Source organism: Nyctibius grandis, chromosome 16, assembly GCF_013368605.1.
Source record: "Nyctibius grandis isolate bNycGra1 chromosome 16, bNycGra1.pri, whole genome shotgun sequence".
NCBI classification, from domain to species: Eukaryota; Metazoa; Chordata; class Aves; order Nyctibiiformes; family Nyctibiidae; genus Nyctibius; species Nyctibius grandis.
In genome coordinates this window covers 6,197,344-6,217,458 of record NC_090673.1, presented here as the reverse complement: position 1 = coordinate 6,217,458, position 20,115 = coordinate 6,197,344, and the positions used below count along the sequence as shown (strand labels likewise).

Below are 20,115 nucleotides of genomic sequence, written 5' to 3'. Positions count from 1 at the left end.
AGTGCTGCTGGCAGTTGTGGCAGCGTTTGGAGATGCTCAGCGTGTGAAAGCACGTGCAGGACCTGCTGGAGCCCATCCTGCCAAAGCCCGGGCTCTGACTCCAGCCTAAAGAGGAGCTGAGCAGTGTGGTGAAAGCTCTTGTTCGGTCTAAATGTGCTGAAGTGTGGGGCTTTGAGGGGGAGTAAACGAAAAAAAAAAAAAGGAGAGGCCGTTTATAAACAGTGCAATGTAGTTGGCGAGTTGCTTTGTTTTCCTTTGGCTGTTGTGTTGGATATTTGTGGTTGAAAAAGAGCTTGCCTTTTCCTTCTGCTGAATCTCGCAGTGAAGTTGAAGCCTGATGGTTAACAGGGCAAATTCTTGCCACAGGGAATAATACTTAACAAGGAGAAATCTGTTATCTAAAGTCACATCTTTGTTAGTCATCAGCTTTTTTGTGCTGCATTTGATAATCTAGTGAGAAAGAAACAGTTTCTGTCGTAAACGATAGGTTTTGTGGTTTCTGCAGACATGAAAGACACTATGGAAAATAACTGTCTTCCAGTAAATATTGTCGATGAATAAAAAAGAACAAATTCATTGGCAAATTTTCTGTAGATTTTCTTTTGTTTTCCATGTTGTTCTTCAAACTTTATGTTGTTGCCATTGGAAGCTATGACCGGGACTATCCTATACAGTAAATTACAAGTGCTGGCTGCAGGCAGGAATGAGCATCTTTGGGATTTTGCTTTTTAGCCAGAAAAGAAAGAGAGCAGCTGCTCTTAGTGATTTCTTGTTTTCTGTCTCTGCTTTTGCCTTGCTCCGTGCCAGTACATGTACCATGCAGTGAAAGGTCCTGGGTGGGTACTGAAGGATGCCACTTCTTCACCCTGCCAACCCTCCGAGCTCCTTGGAAACTACTTCTAATGTAAACATTATAAAGATATTGCTCAGTACCGCTAATTTATCACTTCTACCAGATGGGTAGTAAGTAGCCTATTAACATTCACAAAGTGAGTGTCCAGTTCCTTCACATTTCTAAACACATCACCCTGGGATTCCGGAGATTTATGGCGTGGAGTTTTTCCCATGTTCCGAGCCCCTTCGTACGGCCTTTAGACTCGCGGAGGTGCGCAGTGCCCGATGTGCAGTGGCAGTAGCTAGTGGACAGAAAATACCCTGCTCAGGTAGGTTTGGAGGAAAGGAGCATAGATTTGCAGGACAGCAATCTGATGGAGTTTTAACTGTGATATTACTTTCTTTTTAATCTTGTGTATAAAATCCAAACTATTTTGATACTCCCAAATATTCCTGTTACAGCGAGGAGCATTACGCCATCGTGGCTGAAGTGGGTATAAGGTCAAACATGAAAGTTTGTGGTACAAGAATGAGGAGGAGGGGTTTATATGCTTTTTTCCTTGTAGGTCTGTTAAAAGATGAGTAGGTTTTTGAGTCTGTTTATCTACCTTCAATATTGCCATTTTCCTAATAACACCCCTTTCTCCAGCTCACTCTCTTTTCTCCTCCTCCCCCAAATCCCAAGCCCCTTTGTCTGCCCCACAGAACAACTTCTCTGTCTTTATGGGATAATTAGTGTGGACAATTGCTGCTTTTCCCATTGGGTTTGAGGTGCAGTGAGCCATGAAGGAATCTGTAATGACATGAAAAGTCACTGGAGGCGTGGATGGTGGCTGAATAGCAACAGTTACCTCTCTGAATAGATTAAATTAAAAAAAATAAAGCTTTGTGTTCAGCTGGGGGAAGGGAGGATTCACGCATCTTTTTGTACATGACAATGTGTTTTTTGTATCTCAGCAGCTCAAGGAAGAAATCAGGCGGGGTTTTGCAGGACTGGAGGACCCATTGGCAGGACTCCTGGACATGCTGGAGAGCAGCAGTGGTTGGAAGGGGAAAGGGCATTCCCTCGGGTATTACATCACCTCTGAGCTGCAGCTTTGGATAAAAGAGCATCCTGCTGTTCAACAGGTTAGAAAAAGAGAGAGCAAGAGAGCCAGGAGAAAGGCGAGGGCAATTGATTTTCGTGTCCCTCAAGTGTCCCCAATTTCACTTTATTCCATAGTCCAGTGTCTTCTCTGTAGTCTCATACAAACACGGTGTGACGAGGTGTGAAATTCGTACTGAGATGTTGTTATCTGTTGTATGCTGGCCTGAAAATGAAATAATATGAGAAGCTGTGATGCGAGAGCTCTGTTTCCCCTCCCAAGCTGGGGTTTCCATCGTTCCAGATCAAACCACTTTGATCAAGCGTTGATCTTGCAGCCTTTGCCGGGCTGGAGGCTTTCCCACTGGAACTCACATCTCTGCTGTCAGGAGAAAACCAGTTGCAGTAATCTGCTCTGCATATTCATCCAGTTCTGCGAATAGAAGCCAGTTACTGTAGGATTGCTTAACTCCTGCCATATGGTGGGGAGCTTTTATGGTTGGGAATGCAGAACATGGTAACTGTGACTTTTCAGCAGCTGAATCATTAGCTTTGTAACATTGGGTCATCAGATTATACATCCTAATGTTTACAATTCCTTATGCCTTCATATATTCTGACCTACTGAGATTTTTCCTCTCTTTTTTTTGTATGCTTTTGGCTCTGAACGACAAGATACTTTTATGTTTGGGTTGTTTCCTTTCCCATTTTTCCAAATGGCTTTTTTTAAATGTTGAGCTCAGTATCTGCAAAGTGCAGTGAAGTGCTACTGGCACTGAAATTCCTGTGTCGTAAGAGAATGATCATGTAGGAACACAAGGATTAATAGTTGTATCTGTGCATCTTTTGATGATGCTTTTGCTTTTCCTGCCCTTCTTGCACCCAGGAGCAAGCCTGGGAATCAAAATTGAATACTTATGCCTGATAGGTGAGATCTCCCTTGAGGGGAGTTGCTGGATTCAAAGATTTTCTGCTGGGAACTAGAGGGGAGAATTTCTAAATAGCTGTGTTAGTAAAAGAGGGCATTTTTCCAGTTTCATATTTTACTTTTGCACAAGGCCATATGCCTTTTCCAGAATTATCCCGCAAACGTTTAATGTTTTTAAATTAGACGCTGTGAAAAAAATGTGTATCATACTGTTCTGATTTCTGCTTGCAGACTCCGTGGGGAAATTGGAGAATCCCTTCCCAAGGAATTGGCTTATTCCACTGTTTAAACAAGCTGTGTTTTCAACTGCCATTGAATTGTAGCCATCTTTACTAAATCTGGGTTTGATTTTTTTTTTTTTAAATTTTTTTTTTCAGTCTGGCATCAAGCTGGAGAAGCTGCAGGCCCGTGTACTCAGACTACTAGCCCAGTGCCCAGCTAATCTTCTTGACTCTCTGATTAGCATTTACCAGCTCCATACAACAGACCGGAACTATTTGCTTGAACATGTCAGTCATCTTTATCACAAGGGCGATTACAAAGAGGTGGGTCATGTCTTTCAAATAAATTTACCTACACAGCTCTCTAGTTCTCTGTTAATGTCTGTGTCCTTTTTTTTTGGATGCATTTCAATGTGAATTCCATTTCATCCCAGCAGCTGCACGCTGTGAATGGTAACAGCTTAGCATGGTCTTCCCATGTACATGAGGAGGCTGTGTTCAGCCTCATTTTTTTCTTACGGCTGAGTATGGAATGCCAGAGAATCCTTCCTCCACCCCTTTTTTTGACCTTTGAAAGTAATAGGTTAATAGGGTTTAATTTGGAGAATTTAAGGGGATGGTTGTGTTCTTGTTTGTTTTCCTTGTGGTTGGCAAGAAAATAAGGGATTTTAGTAGTTGGTCATAGACCTGCTGTGCTATCTCAAATCTGCCTGCAGCGAGGAGGGGTTGGAAAATCTCTCTGTTCCCACGTGATTACCCTAACCAGGGCAATGGTTGGACTCGATGATCCCAGAGGTCTCTTCTAACCTGATTGATTCTGCGATTCTGTAACCAAAGGGTTCTCAGTTTGAGCAGTTTTGAAGCCTCTTTACTACTGAGGCTTATATTCAAAATGTGTTACTACTAGTGTACTTGAGTTGCAGTGGCTGACATTGGCAGGAGTTCACCAAACCCAGAATTTGGTATGTTTTACCCTGTGGTTTAGAGCACTTGCAGCATCTCTGGCATCGCCGTGATGTCTTGGTAGCCTTGCGAGTGTTCTCATGAGCAAACTACAAAAATGTTAATGGTTCGGTGGTGGTGGGTTTTTTTTTTAAAGGCAAAAAAACATAGGTTTGTTTTCCTCAAAGGAAGATGGTTCATTTTGGTGTAGAACAGCTTGATCTTGTTTAGCAAAAGAAAAAATTCAAATAGCATTTTTAAAACCCTATTCTTCAGTAAAGCTGGATTCCCAAGTGAGATCGTGGAACTCCATTCTTGTTGATTTATTTGAATACTGAAACAGGGATATTTCCTATTTGATTAGAAGTTCACAGGTAGCAACTTGAAACTTACTCAAGTTTTTGTATGTATTTGAAAATGCTAACAGAAATGTATTATTTGACTATATTCAAGTGTGATTTTTTAAGTTCATGGCTCCAAAGGTATTTATTGTTGTCATTAGAAATGCAGTTCTTTCTAGATCTGGTTTTGGAAAGCTCTAAATTTTTTTTTGTGGATTGTTTTTCTGTTCTTTCTTCCACAGAAAAATGCATTTACTAGTCATTCCCAGTGTGAAGAACAGGAAACCTCAAATGTTGCTTACCATCAGCCATAACTTTCTTCTAGTTTTGTTTTGTTGCCAGAAGGATGAATAGAATTAACTTCAAGAACAACAGGAAATCTTTTATTGCCCTTGGGGACTGATCATACCTAAGTTCACAGCAGCTAACCCCCAAAAACCTGGAACTGGGGCTCTGAGCACTTGCAGTGGGCTGTGGCATGTCTGTTCGTCTGCTCTTCCCTGTCTTTCAGATGGGGCAGTAAAGCAGATTCACATGTAGGATTTTTGGCTCTTCTGTCTCTCCCCTGAAAGCAGAGAAATCCTTCTAAATCCTTGCTGTCATTATTTCTTTTCTTGTTGTATTTACAATAAGACACCAAGCATTTATTCTAGAGCACATTATTCCCTTTGCCTGTGTTGATGCATTTCCCACTGTGGCGTGCGAACCGTTGAGGTCCCCGGCTCTGCCCCGTGGGTTAAGGATCCTTTCCCTCTTAGAGGATTTGGAGAGAGATCTCTTCAGAAACGAGATCCCAGAGATCCCTGGGTGATTATTTGCTTCTGAAGCGCATCAGGCCCTCCCTGTACGGCTTGTTTTAGTAGAGCTGGTCAAAACCTGAACCCATTTGTGAGTGTTGCAGTGAGCTGCTGGGAGGGCGGCCTGACGGGGCAGGGTGCGGGAGCGGTGGGGGCCGCAGGAAAATCATCAGCTGCCTGTGGGTGGTGGTGAGTTTGGTGGTGGGTTTGGTGGAAGATGGCGCAGGTGAAGGGAACTTTATTCTGATGTAGCAGCGTAAAACAACGGCACCTCACAGAGTGCTGGCCAGCGGATGGCACTAGTGCTCCCATGATTCAGAAAAACAAGTCCATACAGTGAGAGTTATAGGAAAAAGCAGAGGCATATAAGTGGGTTTTTGAGGCGTCTGACCTGTTTGGGGTTTTTATCCATTCTTTTGTGAATGGAGTTTGCAGCTGCTGGAGGAGGACGGCGGCGCGGGGCCTTGCAGGGCGCGCTGGAGCTGTGTGAGGGGCTCCCAGCTCTGCTCTTCGTGGCCCACGTGGCGTGGAGAGACAGACCGGTTTAACGTTCCTCCTCAGGTAGTGCCAGGTGAAATGTGGTGGCTTTGTCCCCTTCTCAGGACCCCTCCGAAGCCACGGGCCATGGCTTCACGCCACCCTCGACCCGGGCTGTCCTGGAGCCTGGTCGGGCTTGCGGGGTGGAGGGCTTTGTGGGAAGGGCGCTGGGCGCTGGTGGGGCCGGGACAATGCAGGGATTCAGCAGACCGGGGGTAATGCAGAGCGGGCGAGTCTCTGAGAGGCCCTGAATAGGCCAGGCTGTGCTTGAGAAGAATGAGGGGTAGGCAGAAGGCAAGCTAGTGTTTCATGGTCATCTTATGTTACACTTCAGCCTTTCAAAGAGTGTCTGGGGCTGGTTGAATGAACCTCTCTTGCACCGCGAATGCGGGAGCCTAAAGACAAAGGGGACTCTTGTCACTCGCAGGCCCCTTTCGGGAATAAAAGCCATTGTCACATGAACAGGGGCAGTCTGGCAGGCTGTGCATGCTTCAGTGCCCCATGATATCGCTAAGTCTCAGCAGAAATCACATTCAGGGCCCTGTCAGCTTTGATTAGCGGGGTCTCATGACTTAATGTGCTGCGATATTTCATGTCTAAGGGTGGCGGCTGTCTTTCTGTGGGATGAATGCCCTCTATTGTCCACCGAGTTATTTTATTTACATTTTTTTTAAACAGCTTATAAAGGTAAAAAGATAGCTGTGCTTAAAGAAAAAAAAAATCAAATTCCTTTGCTTCTGGATCAGTAGTGAGTGCTGCTCGGGTCAGATACAGTGAAACTTGTTTTCACAGTCAGCATCAAAGTTCTCGTCTTGTTTAACAGCTTTATAGTAAATTCTGAACAGGTGGCAGTGGAGCTGGGTTTAGGAAGGAAACAATAAATAATCTTTTTAGCCTCTGACAACCAGAAATATTCTTGGGCCTGAGAGAGCTCCCACTCCAGCTTCTCTGTATTGGTGACTAGCAGCATTTTTTTCTCCCCTTTATCAGTTTGGTTCTTAAACAAGAATATTAGACTAAGCTACTAGTGGGACAGGGAATATTTGATTTTTAACAGGTTTTTTTTTGGTTGTTGTCCATCCAGATTTCTGTTTTCAAAAGCAGAGTATATGTTAAAAACTTATTCCATTAATTCATAACTTCATCCATTAATTTCTACAAATAATGGCGGTTGATTCTGTATGTTAAATTCAGTTAATGTTTGCTCTTTCAATTAAGATAATGTGGATTATCTATTAAAATTCAGTTGTTAAAATTTGTCATAAAATAAGTTGGAGTACCCAGAGAAAAGCTCTGTAGACACAGAATTCAAAGTTTTTGTCAGCAATACATACTACGACAGAAGTAATTTGGTAATTCGGTAGAAAGGATGGTTGACCGAAGAGTTTTTAAAGGAACACAAATATGCTAAGGTGTAGAAATGCATAGTTCGATCACCAACATGACCTTTAATTTTCAGTGTAGTGATATTTTGAACACCAATTCAGGGATGTTATTGTTTGTAGTCCTACTTCATACATGGTGCTTGAGTGGACACGGTGTATTTTTGCAAATCTGTCAATACAGATCAGTGTCAAAATTGATTGAGCACATTAATGGATATTCAAATTCTGGATCTTTTCACTTGGACTTTTTTGAGCTGTTCTCAGGACAGTGAAAATGTCTCAGATATTGCTTCTTTCCCCCATTCACCACCTTAATTACAAAGGCTTGTTCAACTCTTAATGTATTTTAAAGTGTGTGCATTTTAATTTCCTTGTTTCTTTTAAATTAAAAATAATAATCGATAAGAAAAGGAAAATATTACAAGGGATGTTTCTCATGGAAAGATGATGACGTCTGTCTCGACCCTTTTTTCCTATCAACTTAATGTGCTGCTAAAGGACAGCTTTAACGGCACGTTGCCCACTAGATTCATGCCACTCCAGAACAGAGGTAGCCAACCTGCAGGCCATGGACCACTCTGCCACCTGCTCCCAAACATCATGTCTTCTGGAGCCGCCTCTGCTATGGGCAGAGTGAAGCCTGCGGAAGCAGTTGGGAAGGAGCTTGAGTGTTGCTGGGAAATACTAATTCAGATGGTAGCATTCTGCTCCTACTGCCAGCATTTCGGGGCTCTTCTCAAGCAAGTGAGCTCTTGGAGAAGAGGTGTGAATGTGCAGCAGATGTAGCAATACAGAGAGGCTGGATCTGGAGGAGCTGGTGAAGGTGGGTGGCCTGTGCGCACAGGAAACTTGGGCAGTGCTTTAGAGGATCGTTCATTTGTGAGGATGCACTGACCTGTTAAACCAGGTTTAAAACTGCTTTGAGTGACCTGAGGAAGACAAGTCACGGAAGTGTTTGTTTCAGTTCCCTCTTCCCTTCACCTGTGCACACACATATTCCAACCCTGACTTTTACTTCTCTCCCTCTACCTCAAATTCTTTAGACAGGAGTAACCTGTCACTACTTCCTTTTGACAGTGTCACTCCTTTTAAAATAAGTTCATGCCCTCTTGAAAGTGGACCTGGGAAATCTCATGGTTTTCTCGTTTCTGAAGATCTTCCTGAAGACAGCTGTGTATGTGTATGCTTTTTAAGCAGGAAGTAATTAAACATCTAACCTGATGTCATACACTATGCAGTGATGTACTCTGAGAGTCTGAGCAAAGCTGATTATCCACAAGTTAGAAATGAGTGATTCCAAAACACAAACCAGGTGTTCCCAATGATTAATCCGTGGTGTGCACTTTACTCAATTATTTCTACCATTATGATGTATCCAGGCTTTGATCACTGTGATTTTCTTAAACTTGATGTTGGATCCTCCTCTACAAAGTCTCGTTCTGTTATTTGGTCTGTTCTATGGGTTTTCAGAAATTCCTTCACTGTTGGTTCAAAAATACTACGCTAAGTCAGGCACAGGCATCTTTACCTTTGTGTTGTCCCAACTTGCTTGCAGCAGAGCTAAGTAATGCAGGAGTCATCAGAAACCATTTGTCTCTGTCCTGCATCATCACTCCAAGGAGAGCTACTAGCAAAAGGTTATTCCTCTGAGGCTAACCCCACCGTGGGAAAAGCGCCTAAATTGTCAGTGTAGACACCACCCAAGTGCACATGCCCTTACAGATAAGATCTTGTGTGGCTTCCTGCACTTCGTACTGTATATGGAAAGAGTAGTCATTTTTAGATGAGGCAGAGCCAATTGCATTCAAAACAAGTAGAGAGGATCAGGTATTGGTGCAGGGTGCTCTGGGCTTGTGTTGTTCACTTCAAAACACTCCCCATTTTCCCATACTCTTGTTTTTGCAATCGCATGACTAGAAGAGTGGTCTGGTGCTTGTGGCTTGGCCTGAATGTGTGAAGTTTGGGTACCTTCTCCCATCCTATGGTCAATGCACCCTTTGCTATATTTTTAGGTGTTTGTCCTTGGGAAACAAAACTATTACAAAATATTTTAAACTGAAAGAAGGGAGATTTAGATTAGATATCAGGATGAAATTCTTCCCAGTGAGGGTGGTGAGACACTGGCCCAGGTTGCCCAGAGAAGCTGTGGCTGCCCCCTCCCTGGCAGTGTTCAAGGCCAGGTTGGATGGGGCTTGGAGCAACCTGGTCTAGTGGAAGGTGTCCCTGCCCATGGCAGGGGCATTGGAACTAGATGGTCTTTAAGGTCCCTCTCAACCCAAACCGTTCTATGATTCTATGTCCAAATATGATTTTCACTTTCACCATAATTAAATCAAAGAATGACCCAAAGCTCCCCAAGGACAATGAGAAGACTCACAAACTTTGATGGGATTTGAATCAGGCAATGGCTCATCACCTTTTCTCCTGTACTGAGCAGTGGCTTCATCACGTACCTGTCCTGTATACCCTTGGGGGATGCAGGGTAAGAGAGGGACCAACCTTTCCCATATTGCTGTTATGATCTGGAGCAGGAGGGTTTTAGTATGAGTTAAACACTTTTATGTGTAGCAATAATGATAACTGTTTGCTGTGACTAGATTATGTGATAGAAACTATGTATGAAATGTATTTTTGTGAAAAGCCTGCTTGCAGCACCAGTTGGGTCTACAACATGTGAGTAGACCCTGATAAGCTGACAATATGTTAGCGTTCACCAGAGCTTTTCCGTGTCCCTGTGTCGTGGCTAGGCTTTTTGCTTTTATTGATCAGCTGGTGAAGCGGGGGGGGAGGTATCTGCTGCTGAAGATTTTTGTTGCCCTGCTGCTCCAACCTGGCTCTGAGGATCTGCAGTTGGATTAACACGATTGCAAGGTTCCAGCTACCCTGGCCAGTCTTCCAGCACAGCTTGGAGAGTGCAGCACTTCATATGGGGAAATGCATGTTTCTTGGATGGGGAGGGGGATTCTCACCCTTTCAGTCAGAACGTGCTGTCTGCCTAATTCGAGTGTTTATTTTCTAACTACAAAATGAGTCTGCGAATGAGGTGTTGCTTTTCTGGAGATCTTATCGTCTATAAACAGACTGTTAGAAATGGGGTCGTTTTACACGAAACTTGTTTGTGGAGTGAAACTATTCAAAACATGATAATAACAAAACAAAATCTTAAAATAGCTCTAAGTTGAGACCACAGGCACAGCTGCCAAACACTTTCATCTTTATTACAGTTACTCATATCTCTCCTCTTATTATTCCTATTGTAAACACGCTGATTTTATCTAAGTTGTCCTCACTGTTCAGCCAACCCATGTAACTACACCCTGCAATCCAGCCTGGTTGTTTTTTCCTCGGACCCAGGTCATCTATCTCCTTCCACATTTAGCTTTGTGCATGGCCGAGGCTGCTGCCCCGCTGCTGACGGTGTTCCCCACTGCGGGAAGTTTCTGCTGGCAGCATAATTCATCTGACTGCTCCGTCACCTACTTGACCTGGGTGATGTTAAAATGATGTCAAAAACCAGCTTGTGTGTTTTGCTTGAAGTTCTGCTGACCTGCAGCTGTGGTGGTGGCGTGAGCTGGGTCTGCCACAGCTGGGGCTGGAAGGCGATTTCTCCCCACGCTTTGGCTAAATGAATATTTGTTGCTCTACACCATTAGAATATACATCCAGTAAAAGAGGAAAACCTAACCTGACCCAGCACATGTTCATCTGATTAAGTCACCTGTACAGTTAATAGAGATGGAGATAAAACTATGCCATTTAGATAACAGTTCTGCAATTAGGTTAATCTGAACATGCATGTGAACATTAAAAAGCTGTTAGGGAAACCATTGTATGCTTGCATGTTAAAACCAACGGATTACTTGTAATAAAAGGTACTTATGAGATCAAATGGTGAAACAAGATTTTGACAGTTGCAAGTAATTTTTTTTTTTTTTTAATTCAACAAACTGAGATAGCTGTGAGGAAAATAAAACCAGCTACTAAAGCTTTGGAGACCCAAAACCCTTCTTCAGGTCCAAAACAGAAGTAGCAACCTTCAGCCTGTATACAAGTTGAGAATAATGACTCAGCTTGAACTTTGTGATGTTAATCTGATAATTTGAGAGAAAACGTACTTGTGGAGCAGAGTGGCGTAGTAGCCTCTAAACAGGTGGAATAGTTACAAAGTCTGGAATAAGAGAGAGATTTGGTTCAAGATTTAGCTGGGCTGAGAAATGATAATGTGCCTTTCTGTTCAGTATCTAGTCTGCAGCATGCAGTCACTGCTTTAATGTTAGTTTCTACTTTTGTCACTTAAAGCTCTTCTGTTGATTTCTCTTTTTGGGATGAAGCCTGGACTGTCAGTGAGGCAGTGTTTGTTTTGTGTTTAAAAAAAAAAACAAACAAGAAAAAACCCCAAAACCAAACCCAAAACAAATGGGGGGAAAAAAAAAGTTTTCCCACTGATAATGGGATATCTCTGTTCTTTCTGGGCAGTAAGATTGAACGATTGAACTTATGTGGTGTGTGTTCATTGTCTGCTGTTGTACACTCAGCCTTTGATGCAGTGGATGAAATACATACATCAATTTCCCAGAAAGTAATGTAACCCACGGCTTATTGTGAGCAACGCTCGGATGAGCTCTTAGGTTTTGTCCGTGTTGCTTCCAGAACACGAGCTTCCAGTGCTGAGTTAAGTTGAGGTGTCATTTGAATGCTGGGAGGGATCACAGAAAATGTGTTTCAAGGTGTGCTCCTGCCCCTGTTTAGGGTATTTTTCTGGTTACATTTTTCTATAAAGGTTTCATGTAGGTGAAGCATAATGATGAGGTTTGTGTTTGCTTTGGGGGGATGCACGGTTTTTACTGTATTATGTTTGTTTACATAATCTAACAAATAACAGTTCTAAAATGCAACTATTTTGACAAATCCATCATTTTCATGATCTTCCTCTCAAAGCAAAATCAATCACAGACAGCAGAGAAACCTGTTGAAGGCAAGAGCTTTTCCTCTAAGCCCTGACATACTGTTTTTATCCTCATCTGAATAAACAGACATTTGTGAACTTGGATGAGTACGTACTCTGCCTTGTTGCTGCTTGGCATTAACGTGCTGCAGCAGGGTCAGGGATGTTGTGTTTTCAAACACTGTTTACAACCATTTTGGAAAATACAGCCTACCCTTGCAAAGTAATTAGAAGGACGCTTCATGTAAAACATCCTTATTACCTAGTTCACAGTTACGTCAGTACTAACGCAGAAATGCGCTAGAAGGCTCCATGCTCCTATTACTCTCTTTACTGGAACAATACACTGTATTAAAGACAACCATTATATACTTATTCTGTATTTGAAATCCAAGTATTCTCACACACTACGGAAATTAGACACTATTAAGTGCTTAAAATCCTAATCAGTATGTGCCTCCCAAGCAATGCACAGGTAGATCTTCATACATTTCGGTAATCACCAAGCTGGGACGGGATAGACAGTGGCTGAACCAGTTCTCGCAGTCTGAGTTACTGCAGTTCACCGTAGCAGAGTTTCTTCATCCGCAGAAGATACTGGTTTGGAGTTAATTTGTGAACGTGGCAGGTCTTGGCTTATCAAAGATTTGTAGATACCACAGAAGGGTAAAATACAGTTCTTACCATCTTTCTGATTGTGGTGAGCCTGAGCACTTCGAGGGGTGTGGAGCTACGCAGAAATTATAAGAACTAAGACTTCTTGATTTCAGGGTCTTAAATCTTGAGTTGCTTTCACAAAACGCAATGATTTTACAAAATTTAAAAGGCACAGGAAGATGGATAAAGTTAACACAGAAAGGTGTGGTGGGTCAGGTGTTTTTTTACAATTATATTGATAGAAAATACCCATTTCAGCTGATTTTGTCTAAGTACTTTACTTTCTCCCTCTCTCTTTCTGCCAGACAACTTGATCTTTAATTTTTGCTCCAGGGTATGCTGCTGCTTGGAATATGCAACACTGCCAGGAGTGTTCTTGTACATTTCTAAGTGGAATGTATATGGCCAAATGTTTATATGATTTGTACTTGAAAATTTAACATAAATAATTAACACATTAAAGATTTGTATAATAGCATATGTACTTTGCTTTGGAATAATGCACATTTATCCATCATGTTCTTGTTCTCCTAAATACACAACTTTTTTTTGTATTTTCTAGGCAGCCATACTGAGTATTAAGCTAAAATTACAGCCAGATCAAGATGTGGAGAAGGTGAGTCATTTCCTCTGCAGGCTTCTCTGTCATCAGATCCACCTTTTGTTAAGCAGGAGATCCATCAAGGCCCTCCAAGTTGTGCCACCTTTCACTTGAGGCTTTACTTTGTTTCCAAGAAGTAACTGTGGCAGCATTGCTGGTCCCTTGACATCTAGGGAAGTGACAGAGTGTATTTTGTTAGACTCCATTACAGCTTATTGGACTGTTTTTCTAGCTGCAGCCACTGTTACTAAAAATTCTAGCTGTGTTCTTGACAAATGGTTGTCACTATGATGGACTTTAGTGGTTTTGCTATTTTGAAGCTTTGCTAATATCTCTGTTGAAAATGTCACATCATTTGTGTTGGCAAATCATAGAACGGTTTGGGTTGGAAGGGACCTCAAAGACCATCCACTTCCAACCCCCCTGCCACGGGCAGGGACACCTTCCACCAGACCAGGTTGCTCCAAGCCCCATCCAACCTGACCTTGAACACTGCCAGGGAGGGGGCAGCCACAGCTTCTCTGGGCAACCTGGACCAGTGTCTCATCACCCTCACAGCAAAGAATTTCTTCCTGATATCTCATCTAAATCTCCCCTCTTTCAGTTTAAAACCATCCCCCCTCGTCCTGTCACTCCATGCCCTTGTAAAAAGCCCCTCTCCATCTTTCCTGTATCCCCTTCAGGTACTGGAAGGTGCTAGAAGGTCTCCCCGGAGCCTTTTCTTCTCCAGGCTGAACAGCCCCAACTCTCTCAGCCTGTCTTCATAGGAGAGGTGCTCCAGTTATATTTGTATATTAATATTTGTGTTGAAAATGTCACATCACTCTTTTAGGCAGCACCGGTCGATTAAGCAGGGGGTTTGTGACTTGCTCGCTGTGTCTGAGCAGCAGGGAATGGGACAGCCCTCTGCCAGGTTTCAGTTTGCAGTGTCACGGACCTCTTCCATGCCTTCTGTGTGCTGCAGTGCTCAGTCTGTGGAACATGGAGATCCAAGGCAGGGCACAGTGCTTGAAATGTCATTTTTTTTCTCCTAGATGTGTACGCCACTACTGCTCCAAGATAAAACTAACTTGGTGGAAGATTATGTGGGGGAATATCCTGAGCTCCAGAGCAAGCTCTTGCAGATCCTGGACACGTGGTGTGAACCTGGTTTTAATATCAGAGACATCACAAGGTAGAAATGCTTGTTGACTTTCCAAACAGCTGGGGCCAGCTTGGTGCCAGAGGACAGTATGTTCTCTTGTTGTCTAAGATCGTTTCTAGTGTAATGAAGTGCAATATATTGTCTTTTCAGCTGAGAAAGGGGAAATTCTGGTGTCTGTGCCAGAGTCTTCTCAAACGCTTCAGCCCGTAAGACCAGAGGTAGCATTCCTATTGAGAGATGCTCAGTTCCTGCCAGGAGAGAGGAGTGCAAAATGAAACCTGTGCAGTAGATCCTAGCAATATAGCAATATCAAAGCTTCCTCTGGGAGGTTGTAGCAATCAGTGTCTCGTGCTTTGCTGCAGACAAGGGTGAGTTTCAGTATCGGTTGTACAGGTTTTACAGGAAGATAATATCGTGATGAAGTGGCAGAAAAACAAGAGATGCAAGTGGTTAACCTTCATGTGCTCGTGAAATAGTCGTGTGTGTTTTAATTTATAAATTGCCTCTCACTAGAATAGCTTCTGTCAGTCACAAAGCCAACAGTACAGTCAAACTCACAGTGTAGATGCAGTAGTTGCAGTCTTAGTTCTGAAAAAAGACGAGAGAGAATTGCTTGCTTTCTCTTCAAATATTTTGAAGAAAAGCGAGCTCTGGACTCGCTTCAGCCATTGACTGGGCAATTTGTGTGGTTTTATTGTTGTCTTTTTGCTGTATCTCGGGAAAGGTAGGGGACTGTTTTTGCCAACACCTAGCAAACTCTCATACTTCTACTGTTAAATATCTGCTATTTGGGAAACGCACTTTAGGTGATCACACAGATGCTTCTTTTTGACTTTGTTTATTTGCTTACAGACAGTATCAAGGCCTGTCCAGGTACAAACCAGATAAATTTAACCGCAAAATGCTAAGCAAGCTGGTCTTCAGGCTCCTAGACCGATTTAACCTAGATCCAGGTATGTGATATTGCAACATATTGTGGAGTTGTCTCACCGATAAAGAACAGATTAAGTCAATTTGTCTTCTTCCATGTTCAGCAAGGAATCTCTGCTGTAATTTATCATGGGCAGTTTCAAGGTTTAATTAACGATATTGAAAAACAAAGCTGGTAAGTTATGGGAATTATCACTTTGCACTGTCGAAGAATGAAGTGCTTGTGACTAATAGACTGCTGCTTCCATGTTATGAAATAAATCTTGACCTCAGAATGGCTCTACATAAACACATGATGGTCAGCTTTGAGTTATGACTCCATTCCACTCGCATAAGAGGCAAGTCGTTATTCATCTGGGGATCTCTTTTCTTGAGTTATGGGTCCGTCAGCTGGGAAGAGATAACCCTTGGGAAGCAGGAGCCTCACAGACCTTTGTATTCTTTGCATAAACTAGGGTTGGTGGTAGGGAATTTTAAGGCTCTTGCAGCCTTCCGTGAGAAGTAACACATTTTACATCACTGAACATATCTGCTTCACTACCAGTTATCTAACAAAATCTACTTTGTTTTGCTTTGGTTGTTAGCGGGCACTGTTGAACATTTTTTCTTCTCTTTGGGACATTGCATCAGGTACCTTTAGGTGCACCGTTAGGTTTTACCCTGCAAAGCTTTCCATCATCAGCCCAAGATATGCAATTCTCATATCTTGGACTGAAAAGTGTTTTCTAACCACAAATTGTGGGCTTATTACACCTGGCAGCAACACTATGTTGCATATTAATCTTCACATCTTCAGACTGGTGTTCAAAAGTTAATAAGGTAATCCTTACAAGCCCTCATTGAGGCATGAGTAAATATAATTAAACTCGGCACGTTGGTGTGAAAGCTGAGCCATATGGGGGGGTGATTTATTTAAAATCTAAAACCTTCCCAGGAGTTTAATAGTCTTCAGTAATTTTTCCTCCTTTATGAGGTTGGTCATTCAGTAGACTGTGTTGTCTTGTATGATCTGTAAAGAGAACTGAGTTCCTCTTTCCTTGTGAAAGATCCACCAAGGGTATATTAACTGTAGAGGTGAAATGATGTAACTGTTCACATGCAAAATCGTAGGAAATGAAAAAAAATCATAATCTAGGAGAGGAGAACGTAGCCGTTAATCTCAAGTGCTGTCTGTGGGGTGGTGGTGTGCCTCAGCCTGGTGATGGTGTCCCAGATGATGTAGCTGCTGATAATAATGGCCAAATCTTGCTGGTCCTCCACAACACATTCACTGGTGAGGAGGTTCCTTGGGGTAGATACAGATCCCATTCCTACCTACGCTTGCAGAGAGTGATTTATGCTGTGCAAACTGCAGTGCAGGGTAAGCCACTTGCTAGAGAGGGCTGCCTCTATTGATGGGAGAGGGGATGTGGGCTACTGATTTAGACAAGATGCCAGGTTTGGGGCAGCTAAAACCAGTGCTGGATGACTCTCATAGTCCCATATATGAAAGTAGGTGTTTATTTTTTATGTAATATCACATGTAATTCAAAGCAGGACTTCACACTTTGCGAAACTGTGGCCATCTTAGTCTCCTTTGAAGTGCTTTGGAAGGGGATGAATGCCTACAGAGGAATTTCTGCCTTAGTGCTGATCCTGCTTGAGCTGAATTGGGAAATGGTGGCAGCTGGAATAACACGGCTTTCCTTTTCTTCCCACCTCTCTCCCCTCCCTTCCTTTGAATTTCTGGGTGTTCTTTCTCCATTCTTTAGTGGAAGTAAATCTGACTGTGAGGAAAGAGCATACAAAAAGGAAGCAGGCTAGGTAAAACATACGGATTAAAAACCCACCTCGTTTCTCTTGCTCTGAGCAGCTCCACCAAAAGCTGGCAGTGAGGTAAAACTCACACTTCTTGTTACCTAACCTGATTGTGGGCTCGTTCAATGCCACAGTCTGCTGCTGCTTTCTATCTCCTCTTCACTCATGACTCCTACTCGCTGAAAGAGGCTGAGAGCAGCAGCAGAAGAGGGAAGTGGCTTTCGGTGAGAACGGCTGGAGGAGGGACAGGGTTTCTTGGTATGAGAAGGCAAACTTGTATGTGACTCAGTTCTTGCAGTTCCAAATCTACTTTCATATTTCACCACCCGAGCTCACTCTTATCCACTCACAGTAAATTTCATTGACTGCTAAGCAAAACTTAGGTGTTGATCAGCCATTAAGATTTGAAACACTCCTTGGAACTGCCAGTCTTAAATTTCAGAGCCAGATAGGAGGTGGCCCGATACAAAAAAGACCTGGAACCTCAGGGGGGGGAAAAAAAGCTGTTGTCTTAGATTAGTGCACCTCTTCTTTTTTTGAACTGTGTTCCAGTATTCCTGTTAACACACAAAACAGTGCGTGGTAAGTGGAAGATTTTCTCCTGAGTCCCAAAGGTGTCCCAATAAACTGTGTGTGGATTCCATTTAATTAGCTTTATTGGAGAAGGAAGAAGTTGGGCAGAAATGGTATGTGAGTGAGGAAATTGAGTTTTATAGAGTCTTTTCTCACACATGGGTCAGTATGCTCTGGTTTAACGAGCCTGTAGCTTTTGCAGGCTAATTACTTAAGACTCTTTGGAGACTCTGTGAGATTGGCTTATGTTTACAAATGCAAGTTGCAGTCAAAACAGTTCTCGGAGATGAGGGGACAGACCCTACCTAGGTTTGAAATGGTTGAGTCTATTTTCTGTTGTATACCCCAAAGAGTTCAGTGGTGGTTTTTGAAAATGCATTGGGTATGAAGTAGACATGGTACAACTCTGAAACGTATAACTGCCCCTGTATGTTGGGCCTTAGTGCCTATATGACAATAAAGCAGGTAATAGTGGTACTGATAGAAAAGAGACGGTAATTGAACGCGCAGTTAATGGTGGTTGTTGTCCTGTAGCAGTGTAATAAGTTAGCCGAGCACCTGAAGTTTCGTTGCTGTGAACATATTTTTACCATGGCCTTTAAAAAGCTTTTTTAGCATAAACTAAGAGCAGCGTTTCTCTTCATTTGACCACCGAGTTACCCTTTTGGTTTAACCTTTCACTTCAGTTCGGTGGGAGCCTCCCCCGGTGAGCCCCGGCGGTGCCGCAGGGCCGGGCTGGGGCAGCAGGGGGCAGGCGAGGGCTGAGCCCGGCCCGAGCTGCCGGCGCTGGGGCTGTCCCTGTCCCTGTCCCCGTCCCCGGGGGCTCCTGGAGCCTGCACCGGGCACCTTCACGAGGCGCTGTGTTAGAGCGGGAGGAATGACAGTTGTAACTCCACAGCAATGCCTTTGGAAGGAGGAAATTTCAAATGTTTTCACCTTTTCCTCGAAAAAAACAGAGCAGAAGGTTATTCTTTACATACCTGTCTGGCAGAAAAGGACCTGGGGGTGTTGGTCGATGGCCAGCTGAATGTGAGCCAGCAGTGTGCCCACGTGGCCAAGAAAGCCACCAGCATCCTGGCTTGTATCAGCAATAGTGTGGCCAGCAGGACTAGGGAAGGATGGGCACAAACTGAAACATGGGAAGTTCCATCTCAATATGAGGAAAAGCTTCTTTTCTGTGAGGGTGCCAGAGCCCTGGCACAGGCTGCCCAGGGAGGGTGGGGAGTCTCCTCTGGAGATATTCAAACCCGCCTGGACACAACCCTGTGCAACATGCTCCAGGTGACCCTGCTTTGGCAGGGGTTGGACTCGATGATCTCCAGAGGTGCCTTCCAACCCCAGCCAGGCTGGGATTCTGTGATTGTACCCCTGTACTCAGCACTGGTGAGGCCGCACCTCAAATCCTGTGTTCAGTTCTGGGCCCTTCACTGCAAGAAAGACATCGAGGTGCTGGAACGAGTCCAGAGAAGGGCAGCAAAGCTGGTGAAGGGTCTGGAGCACAAGTGTGATGAGGAGCGGCTGAGGGACCTGGGGGTGTTTAGTCTGGAGAAAAGGAGGCTGAGGGGAGACCTTCTCGCTCTCTACAACTGCCTGAAAGGAGGGTGTAGCGAGGTGGGGGTCGGTCTGTTCTCCCAGGTAACAAGTGATAGGATGAGAGGAAATGGCCTCAAGTTGCGCCAGGGGAGGTTTAGATTGGAGATCAGGAAAAATGTCTTCACTGAAAGGGTTGTCAAGCATTGGAGATTTTCTTAAGTCCAACCCTACCCTCCGCTAATTCGCACTTAGGGACTAATCTCATAATACGCTGAAACTAATGCACAGCTCACTTCTCATCAGATCCCCCGACAATCCTTAGCAATACCGGGGTAAAAGCCTCTAGCGTTTCAGGTACCCTGATTTTATTTTAAAAAGGCTCCTTTACTTTGTGCCCAAACAAAGTATGCTTTGTCTGGGACCTTCTGTTCTGCCAGGACAGGGTGAAGGAGTCTCATTGTGAATGGAAGTCAAGCTCTCAGGGCAGTGTAAAGGGAGGACTGAGTCCCAATCCCAGTTGAGGAGGCATCGTGTATCACCTGGGAGTGGTAGCCACGCACCACACCTAAAAATATATTGCACCATGTCCCCAGTAGACACATCTTAACCGATGTTACATGAGTGAAATAAGTGTGTATTGCGGGTTTCATACCCTGCATGACAAATAGATTTCAGTTTTACTTCCTCTGTGTTGCTAATAGCCATGAACTCTCTGCTAACAGCCGAGAGCAGACTGGAATTTTTGCTTCTGAGTCAGTCCCAGATGTGAAGTGTAGTTCAGATGAAGCACTGTTGTGGTGCAACTGCCAGGTTAAGAGTTAACATGTGCCCAAAGAGGTGCTTTCATAGTGTTATACCATTTGTAT

General features: G+C 43.6%; 1 protein-coding gene across 6 annotated transcripts in view; it reads left to right on the top strand.

Annotated features, from left to right (window-relative positions):
- The window catches only part of EXD3 (exonuclease 3'-5' domain containing 3), a 248,277-nt gene that overhangs the window by 78,373 nt on the left and 149,789 nt on the right, over positions 1-20,115 (top strand). For 3 of the 6 annotated variants that reach the window (XM_068414141.1, XM_068414142.1, XM_068414139.1), the window contains 5 exons: positions 1,795-1,962; positions 3,224-3,391; positions 13,234-13,287; positions 14,307-14,446; positions 15,269-15,369. In XM_068414141.1, coding sequence (XP_068270242.1) covers positions 1,795-1,962; positions 3,224-3,391; positions 13,234-13,287; positions 14,307-14,446; positions 15,269-15,369 — 631 coding nt within the window. Of the gene's footprint in view, positions 1-1,791; positions 1,963-3,223; positions 3,392-13,233; positions 13,288-14,306; positions 14,447-15,268; positions 15,370-20,115 lie in introns of all 6 variants that reach the window. The other 3 variants (XM_068414140.1, XM_068414138.1, XM_068414136.1) reach the window with 1 other exon arrangement.